General features: G+C 39.4%; 1 protein-coding gene across 1 annotated transcript in view; it reads left to right on the plus strand.

The window, feature by feature from the left end:
• PPH (pheophytinase) overlaps positions 1 to 24,729 on the plus strand; it is a 50,441-nt gene that overhangs the window by 5,446 nt on the left and 20,266 nt on the right. The window contains exons 2-4 of the mRNA XM_089797371.1: positions 10,186 to 10,412; positions 10,696 to 10,887; positions 11,070 to 11,226. Of these exons, the coding sequence (XP_089653497.1) occupies positions 10,186 to 10,412; positions 10,696 to 10,887; positions 11,070 to 11,226 (576 nt within the window). The remainder of the gene's footprint in view (positions 1 to 10,185; positions 10,413 to 10,695; positions 10,888 to 11,069; positions 11,227 to 24,729) is intronic.

Here is a 24,729-nt window from a genome sequence, read left to right on the forward strand (position 1 = left end):
GTCCCTTGCATGTGAATTGTTTGATGAAATTCCTTGAGCTTTCATCAGCATTTTTGAGGGCAGATTTGAGGAGGGTTATTACAGTGGTATCAGAGCTATAAGTCCTGCCATCTTGTGGAGGTCTTATAGGGAATTTGAAATAGCCAGATAGAGGGGAAAGTGTTTGACGAAATATCAAAACACTAAAATCAGAGCATTTATGTTTGAGCATGCGACAGGGGCTTTATAATTTCCGCAATACCAGAGCAAGACAAAATAGGATTTCAGACCTGCAGAGCAAACAGTCTAGTTCATCCGTGCAGGTGGACATAGAATCCAGTCATAGAGACACAGAGGAGATATTCTTTGATCAAGGTGGCAATATGGGAGACAGGAATGCTCGGGATCCTGGAGAGGAAAGATTCTTACAGTTATTAGAGACCTTGGCACAGGGACAGCGATTAGCAGAACAGAGGGCACAGGAACAAAATCAGAGAATGGAGCTTATGATGCAGATGATGGCTCGTCAAATGGGGTTGAATGCTAACATGGGTGGAGGAAATAATCAGAATGGTAATAATCAAAATGGTAACAATCAGAATGGGAACAATCAGGATGGGACACATAATGGAGGTGAACAAGTTGGGAACAATTTCGGTCATGCACCCCAGCAAGCTAGGACCGTGAGTTCAAGGCCCATGATTCCCACATTTCCTCCTAGAGCCCCAGAGCAGCCCGTACCAGAGCCCCAGATCACTGATATACAGGACCAGTTGAGAAGAGATTGGGAAGCCGGAGGTCCAGATTTTACTGCTGCAATTACCTTTAGGGAGTATATGGATGTGCGGATGAAACATATGCCACGTGGACATGACAGGAACCAGAGCTATGAGCTACGAAAGAAAGTAGGGAAACTTCAGTTACCATATTATGATGGCTCGGGGAAGTCTACAGCAAGAGCTTGGGTTCAAAAGCTTGATACATAATTTCAATTGAACCCTATGCTTGAGGAAGAAGCTATTAAGTATGCAACAATTCATCTGGATGGGTTAGCACACGAGTGGTGGCATCATGGTATGGTCACTATGGGTCATGCACACATTACCTCATATGTGGAGTTTACGGAGAGACTGATTGAACGTTTGGATAGGAAGGATCTAGAACTACATTTTAAGGAGTTAGCTCAGCTTAAACAATGGGGATCATTGGAAACATACATTTTAGAATTTCAGAAACTTGCAGTGTTAGTAACAGATGTATTTGAACGGAGGATACTGGTGCTATTTATGGATGGGTTAGCTGATCCGTTGAGAGGGTGGATTAAAGCTCTCAACCCTCCCACTTTGCAGGAAGCCATTAGGAAAGCTCGTGACATGGATTCCTCTTCAGCTTCTAAAAATAAATTCCAGGCAAAGAGTTTCCCTTCAAGGAAAGATAAGGACAGTAAACCTTTTCGTAGAGAGGGTCAGCCACCTAAGGAGGAAAGTAAGAGGTTGGACAATGAGACACTTAATGATCTCAGGAAGAAGAAGCTTTGTTTTCATTGCAGGGAGCCTTGGGATTTGTCACATAAGTGTCCATTGAAAGCAAAAGCCAAGCAAATGGAGTACTTTTCAGCCGAAGAGTCAGTGGATGGAGATTCAGAGCAGTCATCAGAATCAGATGGAGATGATAATTCTTCACATGAGGAAGCACACAGTGATAGCACGATAGCTCAGTTGTCCAGTATACAGGAGGCCGTCACTTTCAGAGTTAGGGGAATTTTGGATGGACAAAGATTTGTGGCACTCATTGATACAGGGGCAACACATAACTTCATTGATGAAAAGTTTGTGACACGTAGAGGGCTACATACAAAAGAGCATAGGGGATTTAAGGTGATGGTTGCCGACGGCTTCTAAATCGATTGTACCAAGAAAATCTCCAACTTGTAGCTTCGTTTGGGAGATTATGACATGGTGGGAGATTTCTTTGTTGTCAACATTGGTGATCAGGATATGGTGCTTGGGATGAATTGGATGAAATCTTTGGAAGAGTTTACATTTAACCTCCAGAAAATGGAAATCAGGTTTGAGGCAAATGGTAAGAAGATAGTACTCAGAGGTTTGTCAGATGGGAGACTACGAGTGGTGTCACTCAAGCGGATGCAGAGTTTCTTCAGACACGACCAGGTGCAGTGGACAACAGAGTTCAGAGTAATGCCTGAGGTGACAGAGCAACATAAACAGGAGTATCCCCCTGATGTACAAAAAATAATAACCAAACATACTAAGGTGTTTGGTGAGATACCTCCAAGGAGACCCCCGGATAGGGGAATTGAGCATGTTATTGAGTTAGAGGAAGGGGCTAAGCTAGTCATCATCACACCCTACCGCCATCCAAAGAGATATAAAGATGAAATAGAAAAGGCAATCAAGGAGTTGATTGACATGGGGCACATACGACCAAGCAAGAGTCCTTTCGCTTCTTCAGTAGTATTGGTGAAGAAGAAGGATGGTACAATGAGGATGTGCATTTATTATAGGGAACTAAACAAGAAGACAATCAAGAACCGATACCCTATTCCGCACATTGATGAGCTTATTGATGAATTGCACGGTGCCTGCTACTTCTCTAAGATTGATTTGAGATCCGGCTACCACCAAATACGGGTTAGAGAGGTGGATGTGGAGAAGATAGCTTTTAGATGCCACTATGGACATTTTGAGTTCTTAGTCATGCCCTTTGGGTTGACTAATGCCCTCGCCACTTTCTAGTCCTGTATGAATAGAGTATTCAGAGATCAGTTGAGGAAGTTTGTGTTGATTTTTTTTGATGATATACTGATATACAGCCGTACTTGGGAGGAACATTTGAAGCATATTGATGCAGTGCTCAACATTCTAGAGAGGGAGTCATTATATGCCAAGATGAGTAAATGCGAGTTCGGGATGACAGAGTTGCTCTATCTAGGGCATATTATTAGTGCAGGAAGTGTTCAAGTTGACTCAGACAAGATCAGGGCCGTTCTGGATTGGCCACCGCCGAGGAACATTTCGCAACTCAAGGGATTTCTTGGGTTTTGCGGGTTCTACCGCAGATTTGTGAAGGGATTTTCACAGATAGCAGCACCACTTACAGATTTGACACGGAGAGACAGTTTCAAGTGGTCAGAGTAGGCTCAGGATTGTTTTGACAGGTTCAAGGAGCTGATGAGTACATGCCCTATTTTAGCCATTCCAGATTTCACTAGGTCTTTTGAGCTGCAATGTGATGCCTCAGGAGAGGCGTAGGAGCTGTCCTCATGCAGGACAAACATCCCATCGCATATGAGAGCAGGAAATTACGAGGTGTTGAGAGAACTTACAGCATCTATGACAAAGAAATGCCAGCAATCATGCACACGCTAGCTAAGTTCAGGCAATACTTAGCAGGGAGCCGATTCACAGTAAAAACAAATCATAACAGCTTGAAACATTTCCTTGGACAGAAGGATCTCAATGACAGGCAACAGAAATGGGTGAGTAAGTTACAGGCTTATGATTTTGACATAGTCTATGTCAAAGGGAAGAAAAATATCGTCGCAGATGCTTTATCCAGAAGGCCTCATTTGCTTGCTGTTGGGATAGTCATGGACGATTGGAGAGAGTTGATCTTGGCAGAGTATGCCAAGGATAGTTGGGCATCTAGTGTTATTGAAGGAACTATTCAGGATAGTCGATACACTGTTGTAAATGATTTGATCATCTACAAGGAAAGGATTTATTTAGTACCCGGGTCTGCTATGAAGCAAAAGATTCTGAGAGCATTTCATGATTCACCACTGGCAGGACATCCCGGATTTTTTAAGACATATTGGCAGGTGAGAGAGCACTTCATTTGGAAAGGACTCAAAATAGAGGTGCTTCAGTTTGTTAGGGAGTGCCCAGTATGTCAGTAGAACAAACAGGAACATTCCTTTCCAGGTGGTTTACTACAGCCCCTACCCATACTAGAGAAGAAGTGGGATAGCATTTTCATGGATTTCATTACAAGCCTCCCCAAGGTACAGGGTTGGGATTGTATTTTTGTTGTGGTAGACAGATTGACGAAATTTGCACATTTCTTGGCGATTTCGTCCACATATTTAGCAGTACAGACAGCAGAGCTATTCTTTCGAGAGGTATTCAGATTACATGGGATGCCACAGAACATAGTCAGCGACAGGGATAGTAGGTTTATGAGCCACTTTTGGTAGGAGTTGTTCAGGTTGTGTGGAACAGAGCTAACTCCGAGTACCAGTTACCACCCCCAAACTAATGGGCAGACAGAGATAGTGAATAAATGGGTTGAGGGGTACCTTCGAAACTACATTGTAGGAGAGCAGAAGGCTTGGGTGAAGTGGCTGCATCTAGGGGAGTACTGCTATAATACCTCTTTCCATATGTCTATTCAAATGTCCCCTTTCATGACACTGTACGAGTATGATGCTCCTAATTTTCTGGATTTGTTATTTGGGGACAGTAGGGTGCCTAAGGCCAAGGATATATTGTAGGAGTGTCAGGACATTATGCGATCCTCGAAGGAAAATTTGCAAAGGGCACAAAATCAGCAGAAGCAATATGCTGATCAACACAGGGTTGAGAGATCTTTTGAGGTAGGAGACATGGTGTACCTCATGTTACAGCCGTATAGACAGTTCTCTCTCAAGAGGAGTGGAGCAGAGAAATTGAAACCACGCTACTATGGACCATTCAAAGTAATCAGGAGAGTGGGTGAGGTAGCTTATGAGTTGGAGCTGCCTGTAGACAGTAAAGTACATAACGTGTTCCATGTGTCACGCCTTAAGAAGGCATTGGGGCATAATGTGGTACCTTCAGTAGTATTGCCACCTCTCGATGATGAGGGAAAACTTATCTTGATTCTTGAGGCTATACTTGACTCCAGGGAGAGGGTGCTTCGTAGGCGGACTATCAAGGAGTACCTAGTAAAGTGGAGGAACCTACCAGTTGAGGATGCGACATGGGAGGCAGAGGAGATTATTCAGCATCCTGAGTTGAGATTGCTTGGGGACAAGCAATTTCAAGAGGGGCGGACTGTAATGTCCCCCACTTAGCCAGTTTGGAGGTATGTTGTCGTTAGCCCATTCTTGTATGGTCCCGAGGGCTAACCAGGACTTCAAAAGGGATCTTGAGGTTATTTGGCCTAGTCAAATTTAATTACAGGCCAAACAGAGTTCGTTTGTTGGGTTGTTAGGAAGACTTACTATTTTTAGTAAGCCAATAGGGGGATGCAGTGCCTTCAATTTTCAGTGACAGGATGAGATGCGTTTTGTTGGGCTCTTTCTAATGAGCTATTATATGTGGGATTTCGAGTTTATTTGGTATATTATTTTAATGTTTGAAGTTACAACGCTAAAGTGACTATTTAAATTAAATATTATAATGTTTCATAAAGTCACTTTATAAAAATCAAGAGTCCCCCTTTTGAGTACATACATGGACTTTGTAAAAAGAAAAAAAGAAGTGATATTAAAAGTCATGTATTATCCCACATTGGCAAGACAGAAGCGTGGAGCAAGTGAGGAAGGGATTAAAAGGAAGAGGATAGCTCTCATTTATTCAGGTTTGGAAATATCAAAGAAATTGGAGAATTTTCTGGAGATTATATCTCAATAGTTTGAAGGACGAAATCCCTTCAAGCTGGAAATCTTGACGCCATTGAAAGATATGGTCTTGAGATTCAACATGGTAGCAGTCTGAAAAAAGCAGATACGGAATAGCAGTCTGAAAAAAGCAGATACGGAAAAGCAGCCCGAAAAAAGCGGAACCGAAAAAGCAGGTGGGAAAAGCAATTCGTAAAAGCAGTTCAAAAAGCAGAACCGAAAAAGCAGGCTGAAAAAGCAGGTACGAAAAAACAGGCTGAAAAAGCAGTTCGAAAAAAGCAAAGCAGAAGGGGCAGCATAGAAGGAAATTATTTCAGCCATCTACAACCAGGTTCTTTTGTTAGTATTGTTTTTAGGGTGTTATAAGCTTTTAGCTGTAAGTGTGCATTATACCAGCATTATCATTTTGTAATCCATGTAAATGCCAAAGTCTTGGCCATATTTCATGAGCATTGTAATTTTCATTGCAATTAAGAAGATAATAGTTGCTGGTGTCATTTAAGCAATTTAATATTATTATTTATGAGCTAGTTAGTTTGCATACTAACTGTTTGTAAAAATGCCAGTTGGCTGTAGGTGTTCATTTCTCATGCTTAGATCATATATATGCACTGAATATTGTCAAAATTAGTAGCACACTCATGTTAGGTCATTTGTGTAGTCCATTGTAGTCTTCTAGCACAAGATTTTTATTGATGCAAATTGTAAAAAGGTCATTTGAAGCTAGCTGAAATACTGTATCAGTCATACGTCCCTTGCATGTGAATTGTTTGATGAAATTCCTTGAGCTTTCATCAGCATTTTTGAGGGTAGATTTGAGGAGGGTTATTACATTAATGTTTTGTAACAGTGATTTTTCAATGTCGCTTGACATTCGTGAATTGTATATGCATTCCAGCATGATAGTTAGGATTAATCGAGTAACCTAAAGATCTAAGTTGGACTAGGTTAGTGACCTTTTTGCTAATCAGTTAGTAATCAATATTTAATTACCCTCATCAGGATTAGTGAGTAATCTTCTTTTTTGAAGGTTGTTAGAAAGTCCTAAAAATTTCAAGCTTTTAATAGGTCCCTAATTACTCCTAAAGGCTAAAAATCATGAAATCTAAGTACCTAAGTAGTATGGGTATGGGTTGGGGGCATTTTCCACCCCTCCAACCCTTTTTGTTGACTTTTATGGTCACTTAAATATCCTATTTTTGCTTTATTGCGAAATTTGAATGTTTTCATCATGAGTTGGATAACTTTAACTCCACCTTGAGGTTAGCCTTGTGTCTAGTTGAGCTAGAAGACTCTAGAACTTTTAGGCAAGTGGGTGAGTTATTATATTTTGAAGGTGGTTGAGTTTAGGATCTTATTTAGAGGCAAATTTGAGAGGGTTTGAGGGTTCACCCAACCTCTAGGTTTAGAGAGCATTTTCAAGATTGAAGGAGAAGGAGAAGGAAGGGAAGCTCATCTCAAGTTTTCCAATTACCATAACTTTATTGTGAAGGTAGGAATCCCTTAGCTCATGTTGTTCATGTTTTGTTTCATGCTTAAGTTATTTTGTTTGCATATGTATGTTTGTGTCTGTGTTTAGTATGTTTGGGGAGGGATTGAAATGGTCTTTTTGAATGGTTTTCCTTTGTATTTTGAAGGTATTGTATGGGTGTATTGACATTACTCAGCGTCAGATAGGGCAGAAGTGGCCATGTATGGGAGGAGGTCTTTAGTTGAACTCCAACAGTGCAAAGTCTCTTCTCAAGACGAGACGAGGGAAAGAGAGTAGGTTGTTATGAGCCCCTACTCGTCAGCACAACCCATGTTTTGAGTTCTAGAATTTGAGAAGTGAAAGATCGAAAGTCCTTGTGATATCAGCCTTGAAAGGGCATCTGTGAAAGAACGAAATTTCTTGAGATTTTAGCCTCGAAAGGGCATATGTTATGATGTTCTGACCGACGTCTCCTATTGGAAAAATCCACCTTCTCCCTAGTTTGGTTCAATGATGAACATATTGTGCAAATCTGGATAGGAGTGAATGTTTTGAATTTGTCTTCATGTTGAGTTTGGTTGTCTCTCGGTCAGTTTTCGTTCTCTCCATGATCACCATGATGTGTTGCAGAAAGTGGTAATGGTTTCCCTGTTGTGAAGCCAAGAAGGAAATTTAGAATTGTTATTGAAATTCAGTTATGTTGAGGAGATTTCTCCTTGGGATATTAATCTTGTGTAAAAATGTTATATTTTAAACTCCTTGTTGAACCTTTGAATCAGGTGGTTCAATAAAATAAATGAAAAATGATTGAACCACATTGTTGAAAAAAAAAAGAGTAGTATTCTTGCATATGAGTTGTGTAATATTTCAATTTTTCTTGACATATGTTTACTTCAAATTTGATGTGATGATGTTTTACCTTTGACATTAGGCACTTCGAAATTTCATTCACTTGATTTATGTTAATTGGACAAAATAATGGTATATAATTAAGCAGTTTAAATTCGAATTATGTCAATTAAATTTGAAGTTACATGAATGAAAGTTACATCTCGAAATATCATATTTGGTTAGTACTTAAATTTTGTTATTATACTTGAGTATGAGGTAGTTAAGTAATTCTATTCGAATACTTATGTATTACATTTAATCCTATTATCACTTTAAAAAAAAATTGGTGTGTTTTTGCCCCTATATTTTGGGCATGACACAACACTATCTTCAAGCCAGCCTCAAAATCCTTCCCACCAACTTGAAACATGTCATCACATCACATCAACATTCATGGAATGTACGACCCTGCCTCTATTTTGATAAAAGCATTCATCATTGAATGTTGTGATTGAGATGGTCACTCAAGTCACATGAGTTGCCTATGATTAGGTGTCTTCGAATTCCAAAAAATAGAGGTTGTCCTAAAAAATTTCAAACTTGTCCTCTAGTGAGCCATTCACACCTATGTTGGAGAGTTTATCTGCCATTTTATTGGCTTCTCTCAAAACATGCGATACTTTAAAATCTTCAAAGCCCGATAGAAGGGATCTAATCCTCCTAATGTGTTTAAACTTTATTCAAATACCAGGTGTCCATATTTCTTTTGATGATTCCATTCACCGTTAACTGGTAATCTCCTTCGAGATGCAGCTTCCGTACTCAATTTGTTTGGCCATCAGTCTTGCCCCTACCGCAGCTAGACATTCCGCTTCGTTGTTTGTTCCATTCGGCAATCTCTTGGCTCCAAGTGTTATGGAGCTGTTTGCGTCACATGCATCAAACCTTGCGCTTGACCTTCCCGGGTTGCCCTTAGAGGCCCTGTCAAAATTGACCTTGATCTAACCATCTTTTGGTGGGCACCAATTATAGGGCGTAACCGTTGCGAGAGGTTGAACCCTTGAAGACCAATTAACAGGTCTACTATGCTTTGATTTATCATCATAATAATATATACACATCTACCATTTGAATACATGCCTTCTCTTGACCATTCTCAGCATATTGGATGTCGTAGCCAAATTCTATGCAGAGGAATGAAGTGCATTCCATTATTGACATGCAGGAGCAATACCCAATAGCACTTATCTTGGTAGGGGCCACCCATTAGGGCCCGAAACAGAAAAACAATTCAGTTATACATATATTGTTAGTGATGATTCTTCTATAGATTAAAAAATAATTGAGTTTCTGAAATTGTACTGGCTTTGTGGACTGATATTCGAGATATTAGGGCACAACAATGCTTTTACCTGGCCTACAAGTATTCTTGTTTTTTAATTCTATGTGTTTTTCCTCCAAAACCTTCTGTCATAGTGAAAAATTAGTGAAACACCAAACTGAGCTTACATGGGTGTGCTTGATTTTCTCATATTTTCCACTCGCATGTTGTGCTTTTGATGTTTAGAGAAGTCTATTGTGGCCCTGCTCATGTTAGTTCCCTATGTTGGTGTTTTCCTCTGATGAAACTGGTTGTCATTTGTTATTTAATTCCATTTCATTTTAATCTTTCAACTGATTTTTTGTTATATTCAGTCTCTACCTGCTACTTAGCCCAGAACATTATCCTATGCATAGTCTGCAGACTCAGACTCAGAGTACTTGGCAAACCCTGAATTTTCGGCTCAGTAAATACTTGACAATTTTGTTTGCACAAATCAATTACAAAATGTAGTAAATGTAAAAATTGATATCTCAAAAGAGAAAATACATGGTTTATAGTGGAAAAAAATTGTGGTAAATACATTTAAATCATTGTTTTATCCATGTCAGCAATTTGAGCTTTGTATTTCCTGCATCTGCAAGAATTTGTGGAGCACAAAAAAAAAAAAAAATCTGCAACTCGGACTGTACTCGCAGTGTTTGCAAATTATATTGTGCATTTTTTAATGAAATAGAAGTGTGGCAGATTAGGGAGCAAATATATCTAGCATGCAACTAATTAAAGAGTATATCATCCTTTCCTAACGAAAGATACAATCAGAGAGGTGCATCATAAACAATTCCGGTGCAGTCCTTTCAGATATACGTGTTTGAAGTTTGATGTGAAACATGGAAGGTGTGTTTTTGGTTTTTATCCAGTGGTCTTATTAAATTTTGTTATTTCCTGTTCATCTCGCAGGTTATTGGTGAGCCAATTTATGTCGTAGGCAACTCATTAGGTGGATTTGTGGGACTCTACTTTGCTGCATGCTATCCTCAACTAGTAAGGGGAATAACACTGCTGAATGCTACACCATTTTGGGCTTTTATTCCAAATTCTTCAAGGTCACCTAACATGGCAAAACTTTTTCCTTGGGCTGGAAATTTTCCTGTCCCACCTATAGCAAGAAAGCTCATTGAATTTTTGTAAGTTTCTGCTTTCAAAATACAAAAGTACTTACGTTGTTACCTCAGTTTTCATGCATTGAATTATTGTCATTTGGAGACCTTTTCTAAATTTTAAGAAATTAGAATGCCGTCAACCACTTTACTATTTTGCTGGAGGTTTCACGCATTTGTTTTATTTTGTTAGGAATTGGACATAAGCTACTTAAAACGCATTAGGATGCAAATATAATGAAATAGATGTGTGTGATGGTTCTTGTATAATCAAAATTGAAATGATCTTCTCTTTGTTTTTGATGTGAAGCTGGAGCAAGATAAGTCAGCCAGAAGCCATAAAGAATGTTCTTAAGCAAGTTTATGTTGATCATTCAGCCATGACTGATGAACTTCTTTTGCATATACTAGAAGCAACGGAACATCCTGCTGCAGCAGCTTCGTTTGCTTCAATAATCTTTGCTCCTCAGGGCGAGCTTTCATTTAATGAAACTCTTTTGAGGTTCACTCAAAACTGCATGCTCAAGTTGTGAAATTTTGTTCCCAGTATTGTTAGAAACATTGTGTAGTTCGGAGCAAACATGCTCTTTTTGTTAAATTTTTATCTCTGTGTGTGATTTATTTTATTAAAAACTTTTTATCCCTATACATATTTGCAATTTTCAGACTTTTGAGGATGTGCAGATGTCAGGAAATGAACATACCAATCTGTCTGATTTATGGGAAGGAAGATCCTTGGGTGAGACCTCAGTGGGGTCAGCTGGTGAAGAAGCAAGTGCCGGATGCTGTCTACTATGAAATAAGCCCTGCAGGGCATTGTCCTCACAGTGAGGTTCCCGAGGTGTGTTTTATTCCTTTTGAATGTACTTTTCATATCTTTCTCAAGTGCACGAAAAAAATAAACATGCAAACTTGTAATGATTGAACTTTAATACCATGATAGCATTAAACAGAAATAATTCAATGCCTTCCATTATATTGAAATCTTTGATTTGAAAAGATATTGTGATTTAGCAAGAAACATTTGATCTTCTTCTCATGCATGCTGTACATGTTACAGTATCATGATACTTAATAAATAGATGAAAGCTGAATAGTATATACATCCCGTGAGAAAAATAATGTCAAAAATTCCATTGGCTTTGACTTCCCATTTGTTGGGAAATGACAGTTAAATCTATTGCTCATCTTCCTTTAGGGCTATGAAGGAGACCATTGTGAATAGAGATTGTTTTCTCACACACATCTAAATTCAATAGAATTGATATCTGAAGTGTTAGTCAACATAATATTTTGTAATGTCCCCTTTTGTTACTGCCATAATTTTTGCCCTAAATTACAAATTCCATGTAGAAAATGAAGTAGAATGGAATTAGTAACATTATATACCTGGTTGAGGTCTCGTAACATGCTAGGAAATCATTGAAATGTAATCCACAAATTAGATCTTTCTTATTAGAGACATTAAAAGCATAGATCTTTCCTAGAGTTAGGAACATTAGTTTAGTCATAAGATATATTTCATTTATTGATGGAGTTTAACCACATGAGAACCAAAAGTAGGAGAATATTAGGGTGCCTTAAACAATCCTCTACCTTAGGCCCAAGAGCGGATATCATCACTCTTGGCCATTATTTAGCCCTTTACCATCCATATGAGAGGGCGTATCTAGTAAGGAAGCCCATAGCCATTCCCCTCTTCCATTGTCACCCTTATCCTCTTTCTTATGGTTAGAGCTCCTTAAATTAATAGTTAACCATGGTAGGGAGGAAACTACAATAGGGTGTCTAGAATGTTCTTCCCTCTACGTCCAAGGGAAAGGCACTCCTTGCACTCTCTTGGCCCCATTACCATCCATATGAGAGGGCGTATCTAGTGAGGAAGCCCATAGCCATTCCCCCAGTGTTCCATGGGGACGCGTCCCCTATGGTTTTGGGGTCGTATCTGTACCGGGGACAGATTTTGGTTGTGCCTTGAGTCATCCCCTTTTTGGCAAATTCGGAAACGTCCCCAAAATGACAAATTTTTTTTGGCAGGAAACTTGGGGACGACCAACAGTGTCCCCAAAACTGCTGGCTGCCCCCTTTTTTCCAGCCAATCTTGTAAAGGAAAAACACTCCCAAAAAATCATTTTTTTCCAATTTTTGCTGTCCGCGCGACCCCTAGTCATCTTAAAGACAATATAAATATATGCAACCCATATTTGGTCCATTAAAACACTAACTCTTCTACTCATTTTTAGATTTGACATACTTGCTAAGAGGAAGAAAAAAAACATAAGAGCAGTAGCAACAGTGGAAATATTGTGTTTAGTGAGGAAAGATTGTGTTTAGTATTTACTAATTATTTTAGTTGGACTTCTCTTTATTTCATTTTGATTTCACCATGATATTTGGAGCCTTTAGGCATTTTGATTTTTTCTATATATATATGTATGTGATATTTTTATAATGGAAGTACTTAGTATGCCATTTGATAATATTCCATGTATTGATCTTCTAAAATGTTTATGGTGAATGGTTTATCAATGTTATGATATGCATATTTGAATTTTGTCTCTCTATATAAAAAATTCTCCTATGTTTTTAATCGCCATCCCCTAAGGTCCCGTCCCCTAAATTTTGGCTTTGACCCGTACTAATACTGGAAACACGTCCCCATCCCGGAAACTCCATGGAGCATAGCATTCCCCTCTTCCATTGTCACCCTTATCCTCTTTCTCATGGTTAGAGCTCCTTAAATTAATGGTTAATTATGGTAGGGAGGAAACTACAATAGGGTATCTAGAATGTTCTTCCCTTTACGTCCAAGGGAAAGGCACTCGTTGCACTCTCTTGGCCTCATAGGGCTATCTGCCACCGCCATGAGGTGGAGTACTTGCCTCATGTCTATTTCCCCTCTTATCATACCCCTATTATCCTTGTTATGATTGATTATAGAAAGCATATAAAGAATTACACATTATTGCTTATTGGCTACATTAAAAGATCACATAATATCACCTGCTGACGGGTGTTGTATGACCGCATCAATATTGAATAAAGTGCCAAAGATATTCTATCCTCTCTTGATCAAAATCAGCACGCATGCTTAAGATTGCAGAGAAGATCATATAGGTGACTCCAAGGTTGAAATTGCAAACTTGCGACTTCAGTGTGTATTCCAAGTAGAATGGAATTAGTAACATTATATCCCTGGTTGAGATCTTGTAATTGCTAGGAAATCATTGAGACATAATCCGGAAAATAGATCTTTCTTGTTAGAGACATTAAAAGCATAGATCTTTCCTACTAGAGCATAAGATATATTTTATTTATTGGTGGAGTTTAACCATAGGAGAACCAGAGCTAGGAGCATATTACAGTGCCTTAAATGATCCTCTACCCTAGGCCCAAGAGTGGATATCATCACTCCTGGCCATTATGTAGTGCTTTTCCATCCGTATGAGGACGTGTACCTAGTGAGGAAGCCCATAGCTAGTCTCGTCTTCCATTGTCACCCTTATCCTCTTCTTACGAGTAGAGCTCCTTAAATTAAATGGTCATCCGCAGTATGGAGACTACAATAGGGTGTCTAGAATGTCCTTCACTCTACATCCAAGGGCAAGGCAGTCCTTGCACCCTCTTGGCCTCATGGGGCTATCTACCACCGCCATGAGGTGAAGTGCTTATAAGAAGGCCTCATAACTATTTCCCCTCTTTGTATAGCCCTTATATACCCCTAATATCCCTACCATGATTGATTATAGAAAACACATGAAGAATTACACATTATTGCCTATATTTCTACATTTATAGGTCACATAATGGTACCTGTTGATGGGTGTTGTATGACCATATCAATACTGAATAAAGTGCCAAAGATACTCTATCTTCTCTTGATCAAATCACCATATGCTTTAGACTGTAGAGAATATCATAGAGGTGATTCCAAGGTTGAAACTGCGAACTTCCAACTTTACTGTGTATTCCAAGTAGAATGGAATTAATAACATAATATGCCTAGTTGAGATCTTGTAACATGCTAGGAAATCATTGAAACATAATCCACAAAATAGATCTTTCTTAGTAGAGACATTAAAAACATAGATCTTTCCTAATAAAGTTAGGAACATTAGTTTAGTCATAAGATATATTTCATTTATTGGTGGAGTTTAACCATAGGAGAACTAGCAATAAGAGCATATTACGGTGCCTGAAACAATCCTCTACCCTAGGCCCAAGAGTAGATATCATCACTCTTGGCCATTATGTAGCCCTTTGCCATCCATATGAGAAGGCGTACCTAGTGAGGAAGCCCATAGCCATTCCCCTCTTCCATTGTCACCTTTATCCTCTTTCTTATGATTGGAGCTCCTTAAATTAATGGTCAACCATTGTATGGAGGAAACTACAATAGCGTGTTTAGAATGTTCTTCCATCTACGTCCAAGGACAAGGCACTCCTTGCACCCTGTTGGCCTCATGGGGCTATTTGCCACCACCATGAGGTGGAGTGCTTATAAGAGGGCCTCATAACTGTTTCCCTTCTTTGTATACCCCTATTATCCCTGCCATTGTTGATTACAGAGAACACAAAGAATTACACATTCTTGCCTATATTCTACATCTAAAGATCACATAATGGCACTTGTTGATGGGTGTTGTATGACCACATTAATACTAAATAAAGTGCCAAAGATACTTTATCCTCACTTGATCTAAATCACCACGTATGCTTAAGACTGCAAAGAAGATCATAGAGGTGAATCGTAGGTTAAAACTGAGACTTTGAAACTTTTTTAATGGGCACCCTGGAAATGCCCAAGAACTGAACCAATTGCTGAAAGAGATTTGAATGTCTTTGCATAGATTTAAAACCACATAACATGAACAAGAAGGAATTTATGCAAATTGAAGATTGAGCTACTGTTGAAATAATATTGGTTTTCAAACTAATAAATTTAAATATATAGCAAACTCTTCAACTCACTAATTACTCCAGCATTATAACATGATATTCTAGTAGTGACTTCCCATCTTGCTGCTATAGTAGTATGAATAGTGTTGTGCTACAGTGCTGCTATAGTAAAAAATGCTTTCAATCATTCCAAGATCCCCATAAAATCATCCCTCCACAATGGCATGAATGATATGAGCAAACACCCAATCTGCCTGTAGCTGGAAATGCGCCCAAGCTGCCTATTAATAAAGTTGATAGCAATGAATTCCAAAGGCCAAACCCCAAGGGAATGACATCTAGAATTTCACAAGAGAGGATAGACGTCCTCTAATACCAAAACCAGATCTGTAACTTACATATCCATTTTCTTCTTATAACCAACCTGCCTAACAATAGCCACAAGCTCTCCTTTTATTCCTACTTCATAGGGTCGACCACTTTTCACAAGCAATGTGGGATAAATAAAATAAAATAAAATAAAATAAAATGCTAACGGTCACACAATTGGACAACTGCTAAAGTGGGGACATTATAGTCCGACCCCCTTGAAATTGCTTGTCCTCAAGCAATCTCAGTCCTGTTTGCTGTAACACCTGCTCACTCTCCCAAGTAGCATCTTCCTCTGGCAGGTCTCTTCATCTGACTAAATATTCTTTAATCACCCTGTTTTGTAGAGTCCTCTCCTTAGTATCCATAATAGCCTCATGAATCAACACGAGCTTCCCTTCTTCATTTAATGGTGGCAAATCTGTAGAAGGCACAACTCTCTGACCGATGGCTTTCTTAAGCCTCGACACATGAAACACATTATGCACCTAACTGTCCTTTGGAAGCTCAATCTCGTAGGCAACCTCACCCACCCTGCGAATCACTCTGTAGGGACCATAAAACCTAGGCTTCAACTTCTCTGCTCCGCTCTTTTTGAGTGCTAATTGTTTGTATGGTTATAGCCTCAAGTAAACCATATCCCCAACCTCAAAGCTGCACTCTATCCGGTGCTGTCAGCATACAATTTCTGCTGATTTTGGGCTTGTTGTATATTCTCCTTGAGCACCCTCAAAATATCCTGACTATCCCCCAAAACCAAAGCCATGAAACTAGGTGCTTCATAACCGTACAGTACCATGAATGGAGTCATTTTGATGGACATATGATAAGTGGTGTTGTAGCAGTATTCTCCCATATGTAGCCATTTGACCAAAGCCCTCTGTTGTGCAATCACATAGTTCCTCAGATATCCTTCCACCCATTTATTCACAATCTCTGTCTACCCATCTGTCTGCGGATGATAAATAGTGTTATGTGTAAGATCTTTACCACACAACCCAAACAATTCTTGCCAAAAAGTACTCATAAGTTTACTATCCCGATCATTGACAATGAAACTAGGTAGCCCATGTAACCTGAATATCTCTTTGAGGAAAAGATCGACCACCTGTGCTATTGTGTAGGTGGATGGAATAGCAAAAAAGTGAGCAAACTTCGTCAGCCGGTCAATTATCACATAGATGCAATCTCTCCCCTGTACTCGTGGTAACTCGGTGATGAAGTCCATAGAAATACTTTCCCATTTCCTATCCCGAATGGGTAAAGGTTGTAACAACCCTGCAGGATATGTGTTCTCTCCCTTATTCTGCTGACAAACTGCACACTCCATGACATGCTTCTGAACATCATCCTTGAGCCCTTTCCATATGAACTGCTCACAGATTTGCTTATAGGTCTTAAAGACCCTTGGATGTCTAGCTGTAGGTGCATTGTGAAATGCCTTCAATATTACTTCCCTAAACTGTGATGAAGGAATCAGATATATCCTACCTTGGAACTTGATCAATTCGTCCACCACCACATAACGATAATCGTGTATGGTGCTTGCAATCACTTCAGAAGCCCAAGTGTCCCTCGCATACTCTATAGTATTCCTATTTCTCTAGTCTTTGGTAATCTCAGCTAGAGCACAAATATGAGGTCTTTTGGATAAAACATCTATCACCACATTCTTCTTACCTTTGACAAACTCAGTGTCAAAGTCATAGGCCTGCAATTTTGTAATCCACTTCTGTTGTCTATCATTCAAATCACGCTGGCTCATGAAGTATTTGATGCTGTTGTGATCAGTCTTGACAACAAACTTCCCCCCAACTAGGTAGGACCGAAACTTGGCCAATGCATGCATAATAACAACATCTCCCAATCATAGATGGAATAGCTCCTCTCCACTCCACAGAGCTTCCTACTCTCAAAAGCAATGGGATGCTTCTCCTGCATCAAGACTGCCCCAATCCCATCACCTGACACATCACAATGAAGCTCAAATGGCTTCGTGAAGTTTGGTAGCGCTAATACTGGACATGATGACATCACCCTCTTGAAATGATCGAAGCATCTCTACGCTGCCCCTGTCCATGTGCAGGCTCCTTTCCTGGTAAGGTTTGTCAAGGGTGCAACGGTTTGTGAAAATCCATTAACAAATCTCCTATAAAACTCATAGAGACCAAAGAACCCCTTAAGCTGTGTGAGGTTCGTTGGAGTAAGCCAATCAACAATAGCTTTAATCTTTTTGGGATCTACCCAAATTCCATCTGCGCTAATGATATGCCCAAGATATAGTAACTTAGTCAACCCAAACTCACACTTAGATTCCTTCGCATATAGTGACTCTTTCTCCAAAATGGACAACACCATCTCAAGATTTTGTAAATGCTCCTCCCAAGTCTTACTCAAGACCAAAATGTCATCAAAGAAAATCAGAACAAATCTCCTAAGCTGCCCCCTGAATACCTGATTCATGCAACTCTGGAATGTAGCAGGGGCATTGGTTAGCTCAAATGGCATAACCAAAAACTTGAAGTGGCCATAGTGACATTGAAAGGCTGTCTTCTCAATGTCGTCCACCCTCATCCCGATCTAATGATACCCTGATAGTAAATCAATCTTCGTAAAGAAGCGTGCACCATGCAGCTCATCAATCAACTCATCTATCCGCGGGATGGGATATGTGTTCTTAATGGCCTTCTTATTTAATGCCTTGTAATCGATGCACATTCGCATCATCCCATCCTTCTTCTTTATCAATACTACTGTTGAAGCAAAGGGGCTCTTATTAGGCCTAATATGCCCCATCTCCAACAACTCCTTGATTGCCTTCTCTATCTCATCCTTTTGTTTCTTAGGATGACGATAGGGAGTAATCATAACTGGTTTGGCTCCCTCCTCGAGCTCAATAACATGCTCTATCCCCCTGTTAGGAGGAACCCCATGTGGAATCTCGCCAAAAACCTTAGTGTGCCTGTCAAGCATCTCCTAGATATCTGGTGGACGACTCTTCACTTGTGGCTCTTGTGAAGCTGGCATAGTGAAATATTCTGCTGCCCACTCTATGTCATTATGTTGAAAAAGTCTCTGCATTTTCCTCAGGGAGACTACTCTGCAACTCATATCTGAAAATCCTCTAAGTACAACAATTCTGCCCTCATGCTGAAACCTCATCTCCAATTTTGCTAGGTTGAGTGTGAACTCGACTAGTGAGGCCATCCATGTCATGCTGAGGATGACATCATAGTCTCCCATGTCTACTACATAGAACTCACCCTCCAACTCATAGCCATCTCCAAACCTGATGTGAAGATTAGATATCTTTCGAGTGCATAATAATTTGTCACCATTAGCTACCATGACTCTAAACCTGGCGTGCTCCTCGATCTGTAAACCTCTCTTGGCTACCAATCGTGCATCTATAAAATTATGTGTAGCCCCAAAGTCAATGAGTGAGATCACTTTCTGCCCCTGGATAGTACCCTTGACCTTAAATGTGATTGCCTTCTAAGCCCCCGTTAAACGTGCCAATGACTTCTCATCCTTAGGAATGTTGCTCTCCTCTGTAGTGCTATCCTTGTTTGAATTAGAGTGCAGATCCTCCCTCTCTGACTGTGACTCCTCTGCTGAGAAATAGTCCATTTGATTTGCCTTAGCCTTGAGAGGACACTTACGAGATAAGTCCCAAGGCTCTTTACAATGAAAACATAGCTTCTTTCTCCTCAACTCATTCAGGGTGTCATTATCCAACTTATTACCCCTTTTCGGTTGGGCATCCATGTGAAAAGATTTTTTGTCCTTCTCCTGTCCTTCTTCATATGTGAATCCCTATGCTGAAATCTACTCCAGAAAGAAGAAGGTGCTAAGTCACAAGCCTTCTTAGTAGCCTCCTGTAATGTAGCTGGGTCATGCCCCTTGACCCAACCCCTCAAGGGATTTGAGAGTCCATTCATAAACAACACTACTAACCTCCTCTTTGAAATATCTGTGACCAACACAACTAATCTCAGAAATTCATTGATATATGTCTCAACTGATCCCCTCTGCTTGAGTTGTGCCAACTCCTTAAACTGTAACTTGGGATCCCTGGTATCAAGTCTCTTCATGACCTTCTCAGCGAACTCCTCATAAGATGTGATCTGATTATGCCCCAAGGTTACCATGCCATGTTGCCACCACTCATGCGTTGGTCCATCCAAATGAATAGCCACATACTTTATAGCCTCCTCCTTCGGCATAGGATTCAAATGCAAGTATGTATCTACCTTATGCACCCAAGCTTGTGCAGTCATCTTCCTTGGAGCATCATAATAAGGTAAAGAAAGTTTTCCTATTTTCTTTCTCAACTCAAAGTTTTGATTCCTCCCTCTTGCTCTAGGCATGTGTCTCATCCTCAAGTCCATATAATCCTTAAGGGAAATGTCCGCTTGAAACTCCAGTCCACTAGCCTACTAGTCCCTCCTGAATTGATCCTGTAACTCGGTAATCTGTGGTTCATTTACTAGTTGAACTGGATCTCTGGGTGGGAAGGTGGGTAGAAGAGGTCTCGAGTTCGCTGTTCGAGTTGGGCATGCAACGTGTCTAAAGTTATCAGCCTCATTCCCATTGTTGCCATGTCCATTATTACCATTAATGTTATTCTCAGTACCGTTGTTGTTGCCTTGGCCTCCATTATTATCATTGTCCCTATTGTTATCGTTTCCCCCATTGTTATTATTTCAATTGTTGGCATCACCTGGATTAATATTGACGCCCATTTATCTAGCCATAAGTTGCAACATCATATCCATTCGCCTATTCTGCTCCTGTTGCATACACTACCCCTCCTCTAATGTACCCAGTAACCGTTTGAACATTACCTCCTCCTGATTTGGACCGATATTCATGTCATCTTGGTCACCTATACTGCTGTCTTGTTTAAAGAATATGAACTAGACTGTTCGCTCTGCAAGTCTGAACTCCTAGTTTGTCTTGCTCTGGTATTGTGAAAATTATAAAGCCCCTCTCGCATGCTCAAACATAAACGCTTAGCACTTTTAATTTCTGCTTTTAGTGTTTTGACATTTTGTCAAACACTTTTCCCTCTATCCGACTGTTCCAAATTCCTTATAAGACCTCCACAAGATGGCAGGACTTATAGCTCTGATACCACTGTAATGGGCACCCTGGAAACGCCCAAGAACTGAACCAACTGCTGAAAAAGAATTTAATGTCTTTGCATAGATTTAAAACCACATAACATGAACAAGAAGGAATTTATGCAAACTGAAGATTGAGCTACTGTTGAAATAATATTGGTTTTCAAACTAATAAAATTAAATACATAGCAAACTCTTCAACTCACTAATTACTCCAGCATTATAACATGATATTCTAGTATTGACTTCCCATCTTGCTGCTATAGTAATATGAATAGTGCCGCACCACAATGCTGCTATAGTAAAAACTGCCTTCAATTAGTCCAAGATCCTCATAAAATCATCCCTCCACAATAGCATGAATGGATATGATAAAACACCCAATCTACCTATAGCTGGAAATGCGCCCAAGCTGCTTGTTAATAAAGCTGATAGCAATGAATTCCAAAGGCCAAACCCCAAGGGAATGACGTCTAAAATGTCACAAGAGAGGATAGATGTCCTTTAATGCCAAAAACAAATATGTAACTCACACATCCATTTTCTTCTCATAGCCAACCTGCCTAACAATAGCCACAAGCTTTCCTTTTATTCCTACTTAATAGGGTCGACCACTTTTCACAAGCAATGTGGGATAAATAAAATAAAATAAAAGAAAAAGCTAATGGTCACACAACTGGACAACTGCTAAAGTGGGGACATTACAACTTTAGTGTGTTGAAAAAGAACTAGAATGGAATTAGTAACATTATATGCTTGGTTGAGATCTTGTAACATGCTAGGAAATCATTGAGACATAATCCACAAAATAGATCTTTCTTATTAGAGACATTAAAGGCATAGATCTTTCCTACTTGTGTTAGGAACAGTAGTTTAGTCATAAGATATATTTCATTTATTGGTGGAGTTTAACCATAGGAGAACCAAAACTAGGAACATATTACGATGCCTTAAACGATCCTCTACCGTAGGGCCAGAAGCGGATATCATCACTCTTGGTCATTATGTAGTGCTTTGCCATCCATAAGAGAGGGCTTACCTAGTGAGGAAGCTCATAGCCATTCTCCTCTTCCATTGTCACCCTTATCCTCTTCTTATGATTAGAGCTCCTTAAGTTAATGGTTAACCACAGTATGGAGACTACAATAGCTTGTCTAGAATGTTCTTCGCTCTACGTCCAAGGACAAGACACTCCTTGCACCCTCTTGGACTCATGGGGCTATTCGCCACCACAATGAGGTGGAGTGCTCATAATTATTTCCCTTCTTTGTATACCCTTATTATGATTGCCGTGCTTGATTATAGAACTCAAAGAACTACACATTCTTGCCTATATTCTACATTTAAAGATCACATAATGGCACCCATTGATGGGTGTTGTATGACCGCATTAATACTGAATAAAGTGCCAAAGATACTTTATCCTCTCTTGATTAAAATCACCACGTATGCTCAAGACTGCAAAGAAGATCATAGAGGTGAATCCTAGGTTAAAACTAGGAACTTGCAACTTTAGTGTGTATTCCAAGTAGAAAAAGAAGTAGAATGGAATTAGTAACATTATACGCTTGGTTGAGATCTTGTAACATGCTAGGAAATTATTGAGACATAATCCACAATAGATCGTTCTTATTAGAGACATTAAAAGCATAAAACTTCCTACTAGTGTTAGGAACATTAGTTTAGTCATAAGATATATTTCATTTATTGGTGGGAGTTTAACCATACGAGAACCAGAACTAGGAGCATATTATGGTGCCTTAAACGATCTTCTACCCTAGGCCCAAGAGCGGATATCATCACTTTTGGCCATTATGTAGTGCTTTTCCATCCATATGAGGGGGTGTACCTAGTGAGGAAGCCCATAGCCATCCTCCTCTTCCATTATCACCCTAATCCTCTTTCTTATGATCAGAGCTCCTTAAATTAATGGTCAACCATGGTATGGAGAAGACTACAATAGGGTGGTTAGAATGTCTTTCCCTATACTTCCAAGGGCAAGGCATTACTTGTACCCTCTTGGCCTCACAGGGCTATCTGCCACCACCATGAGGTGGAGTGCTTATAAGAGGTCCTCATTACTATTTCTCCTCTTTGTATACTCCTATTTATCCTTACCATGATTGATTATAGAAAACACATAAAAAATTACACATTATTGCCTATAATCTAAATTTAAAGATCACATAATAGTACTTGTTGATGGGTGTTGTGTGACCACATCAATATTGAATAAAGTGCCAAGGATAAAGTATCCTCTCTTGATCAAAATCACCACGTATGCTTAAGAGTGTAAAGAAGATCATATAGGTGACTCCAAGGTTGAAACTACAAACTTGCAACTTTAGTGTGGATTAGTTCGTTTGGCTTGATATACGCTGGTTATACAAGGGGACTTATGCTGATTCACTCTCGATATGTCAACTTTGTTTGCGAATTATATGACAATGAGGAACTTGATTTTAAACTAAGAAGGCATGAAATACACAACAAATATGTTGAGGGTTTAGGAATCTGGTCTATTCTTAGGATGCAAGAAACCATGAATGTGTTTGTGAACTCTACTAGGCTTATTTTTGTCATCAACTTCCACCAAGCTAGTGCATTCTTCTAAGGTGAGCAATAAATGTTGAGTTCCCTACAGTAACATGAACACCATCCATAGATGCATATCAATATGTAACCTATAATTGAAGTTAAAGTTTATTAATCGTCAAGTTGACCGTGCAAGGCAAACTTACAATCAACAAATAGCCAATGGTATGGATTAAATGAGATTCACAATGATTAACTGACAATTTCTCTCATACATCTAAATTATTTTAAGTAAAAGTGAAACTAGATACTCAGAAAATTCTAAGCTACATTGAGAGATTAGAGAACCACACAACGATTAACATTTTTTGCTAATCTCACAATTCAATGATCTGATTCAATTATGGCAGTATCTCAGTTATAATTCTTCAAAAAATCCCCTTTTACAACTATGGGGTTTATATAGGAGGCCCAACTACAATGGACAACTAGGATTAATTTGAAACCAATGACCCAAATTAACCCTTGAAAACCCTAATTAGGGTTGCTACAAATATTAAATGCACATGCAATGAAAATAAAGCATCAACTATTGAGCCAGTGAGAAAATTCAATGACACTCGAACCAATAAGAAAAAAGAATAAGCTTAGTCATCAAACAACTCATCTAGAATAGGTACTCCTTTTTCCTTTTCCTTCTTAGCAATTTTGATGAACTTGCCTACGATGCCATTGTGTAGCTCCCTTGATATGCTTGGTATCACCTTTATTAACATGTAAATCATATAAGAACCATGTAAAATATCCTTGTTCTTGCCAAGTTCCTCAATTGAATGTCTAGGTTGTCGCTTATTATCTTATAGTCCAATTGATCATTATTGTTCCTATGGAAACTTCCTCTATGAAATAGAACATCCAATTTCAAAGAATGCAACTTGAGGCGTTCCCATGATGTCTCATAGGTTCACTAATCCAGCCCTCGTTTATGATGTCCACATAAGTCTCTGTCCTCTTCTCAAACATGTATTGTGCCTCTTCTTTTGTCCTTACTTGCATCCTTGGATGGTAGGGAGTCTTAAAGGTTTCCCTCACAACCTCCTCATTTAGAAATGCAAGCACTATTCCTTTCGAAGTGTTGACTGTCCTTGAAGTCTGATAAAATCTCTTGCACACTCCACCATGAGTTCATTGCTCTAGATAGCTGGTGGGAATCTTTTCACATGATAAATTCCACTCTTCATAATGTTGATGGCCATTCAGGAAGGTAACTGATCCTTGGTTCCAAACATCGTCCGCTTAATCTTCTTTAGGCTTAGGTGCTTGAAGTTGGTATCATTGATTTTCTTCCATGTGGAAGAAATCTGGAACTCTGGATAATAGCTCTTCATAAGCCTTTTTGTTTGCTATACATGTGG

The sequence above is a fragment of the Cupressus sempervirens genome, chromosome 8 (assembly GCF_028749045.1).
Source record: "Cupressus sempervirens isolate cs-2001-9-10 chromosome 8, ASM2874904v1, whole genome shotgun sequence".
NCBI lineage: Eukaryota > Viridiplantae > Streptophyta > Pinopsida > Cupressales > Cupressaceae > Cupressus > Cupressus sempervirens.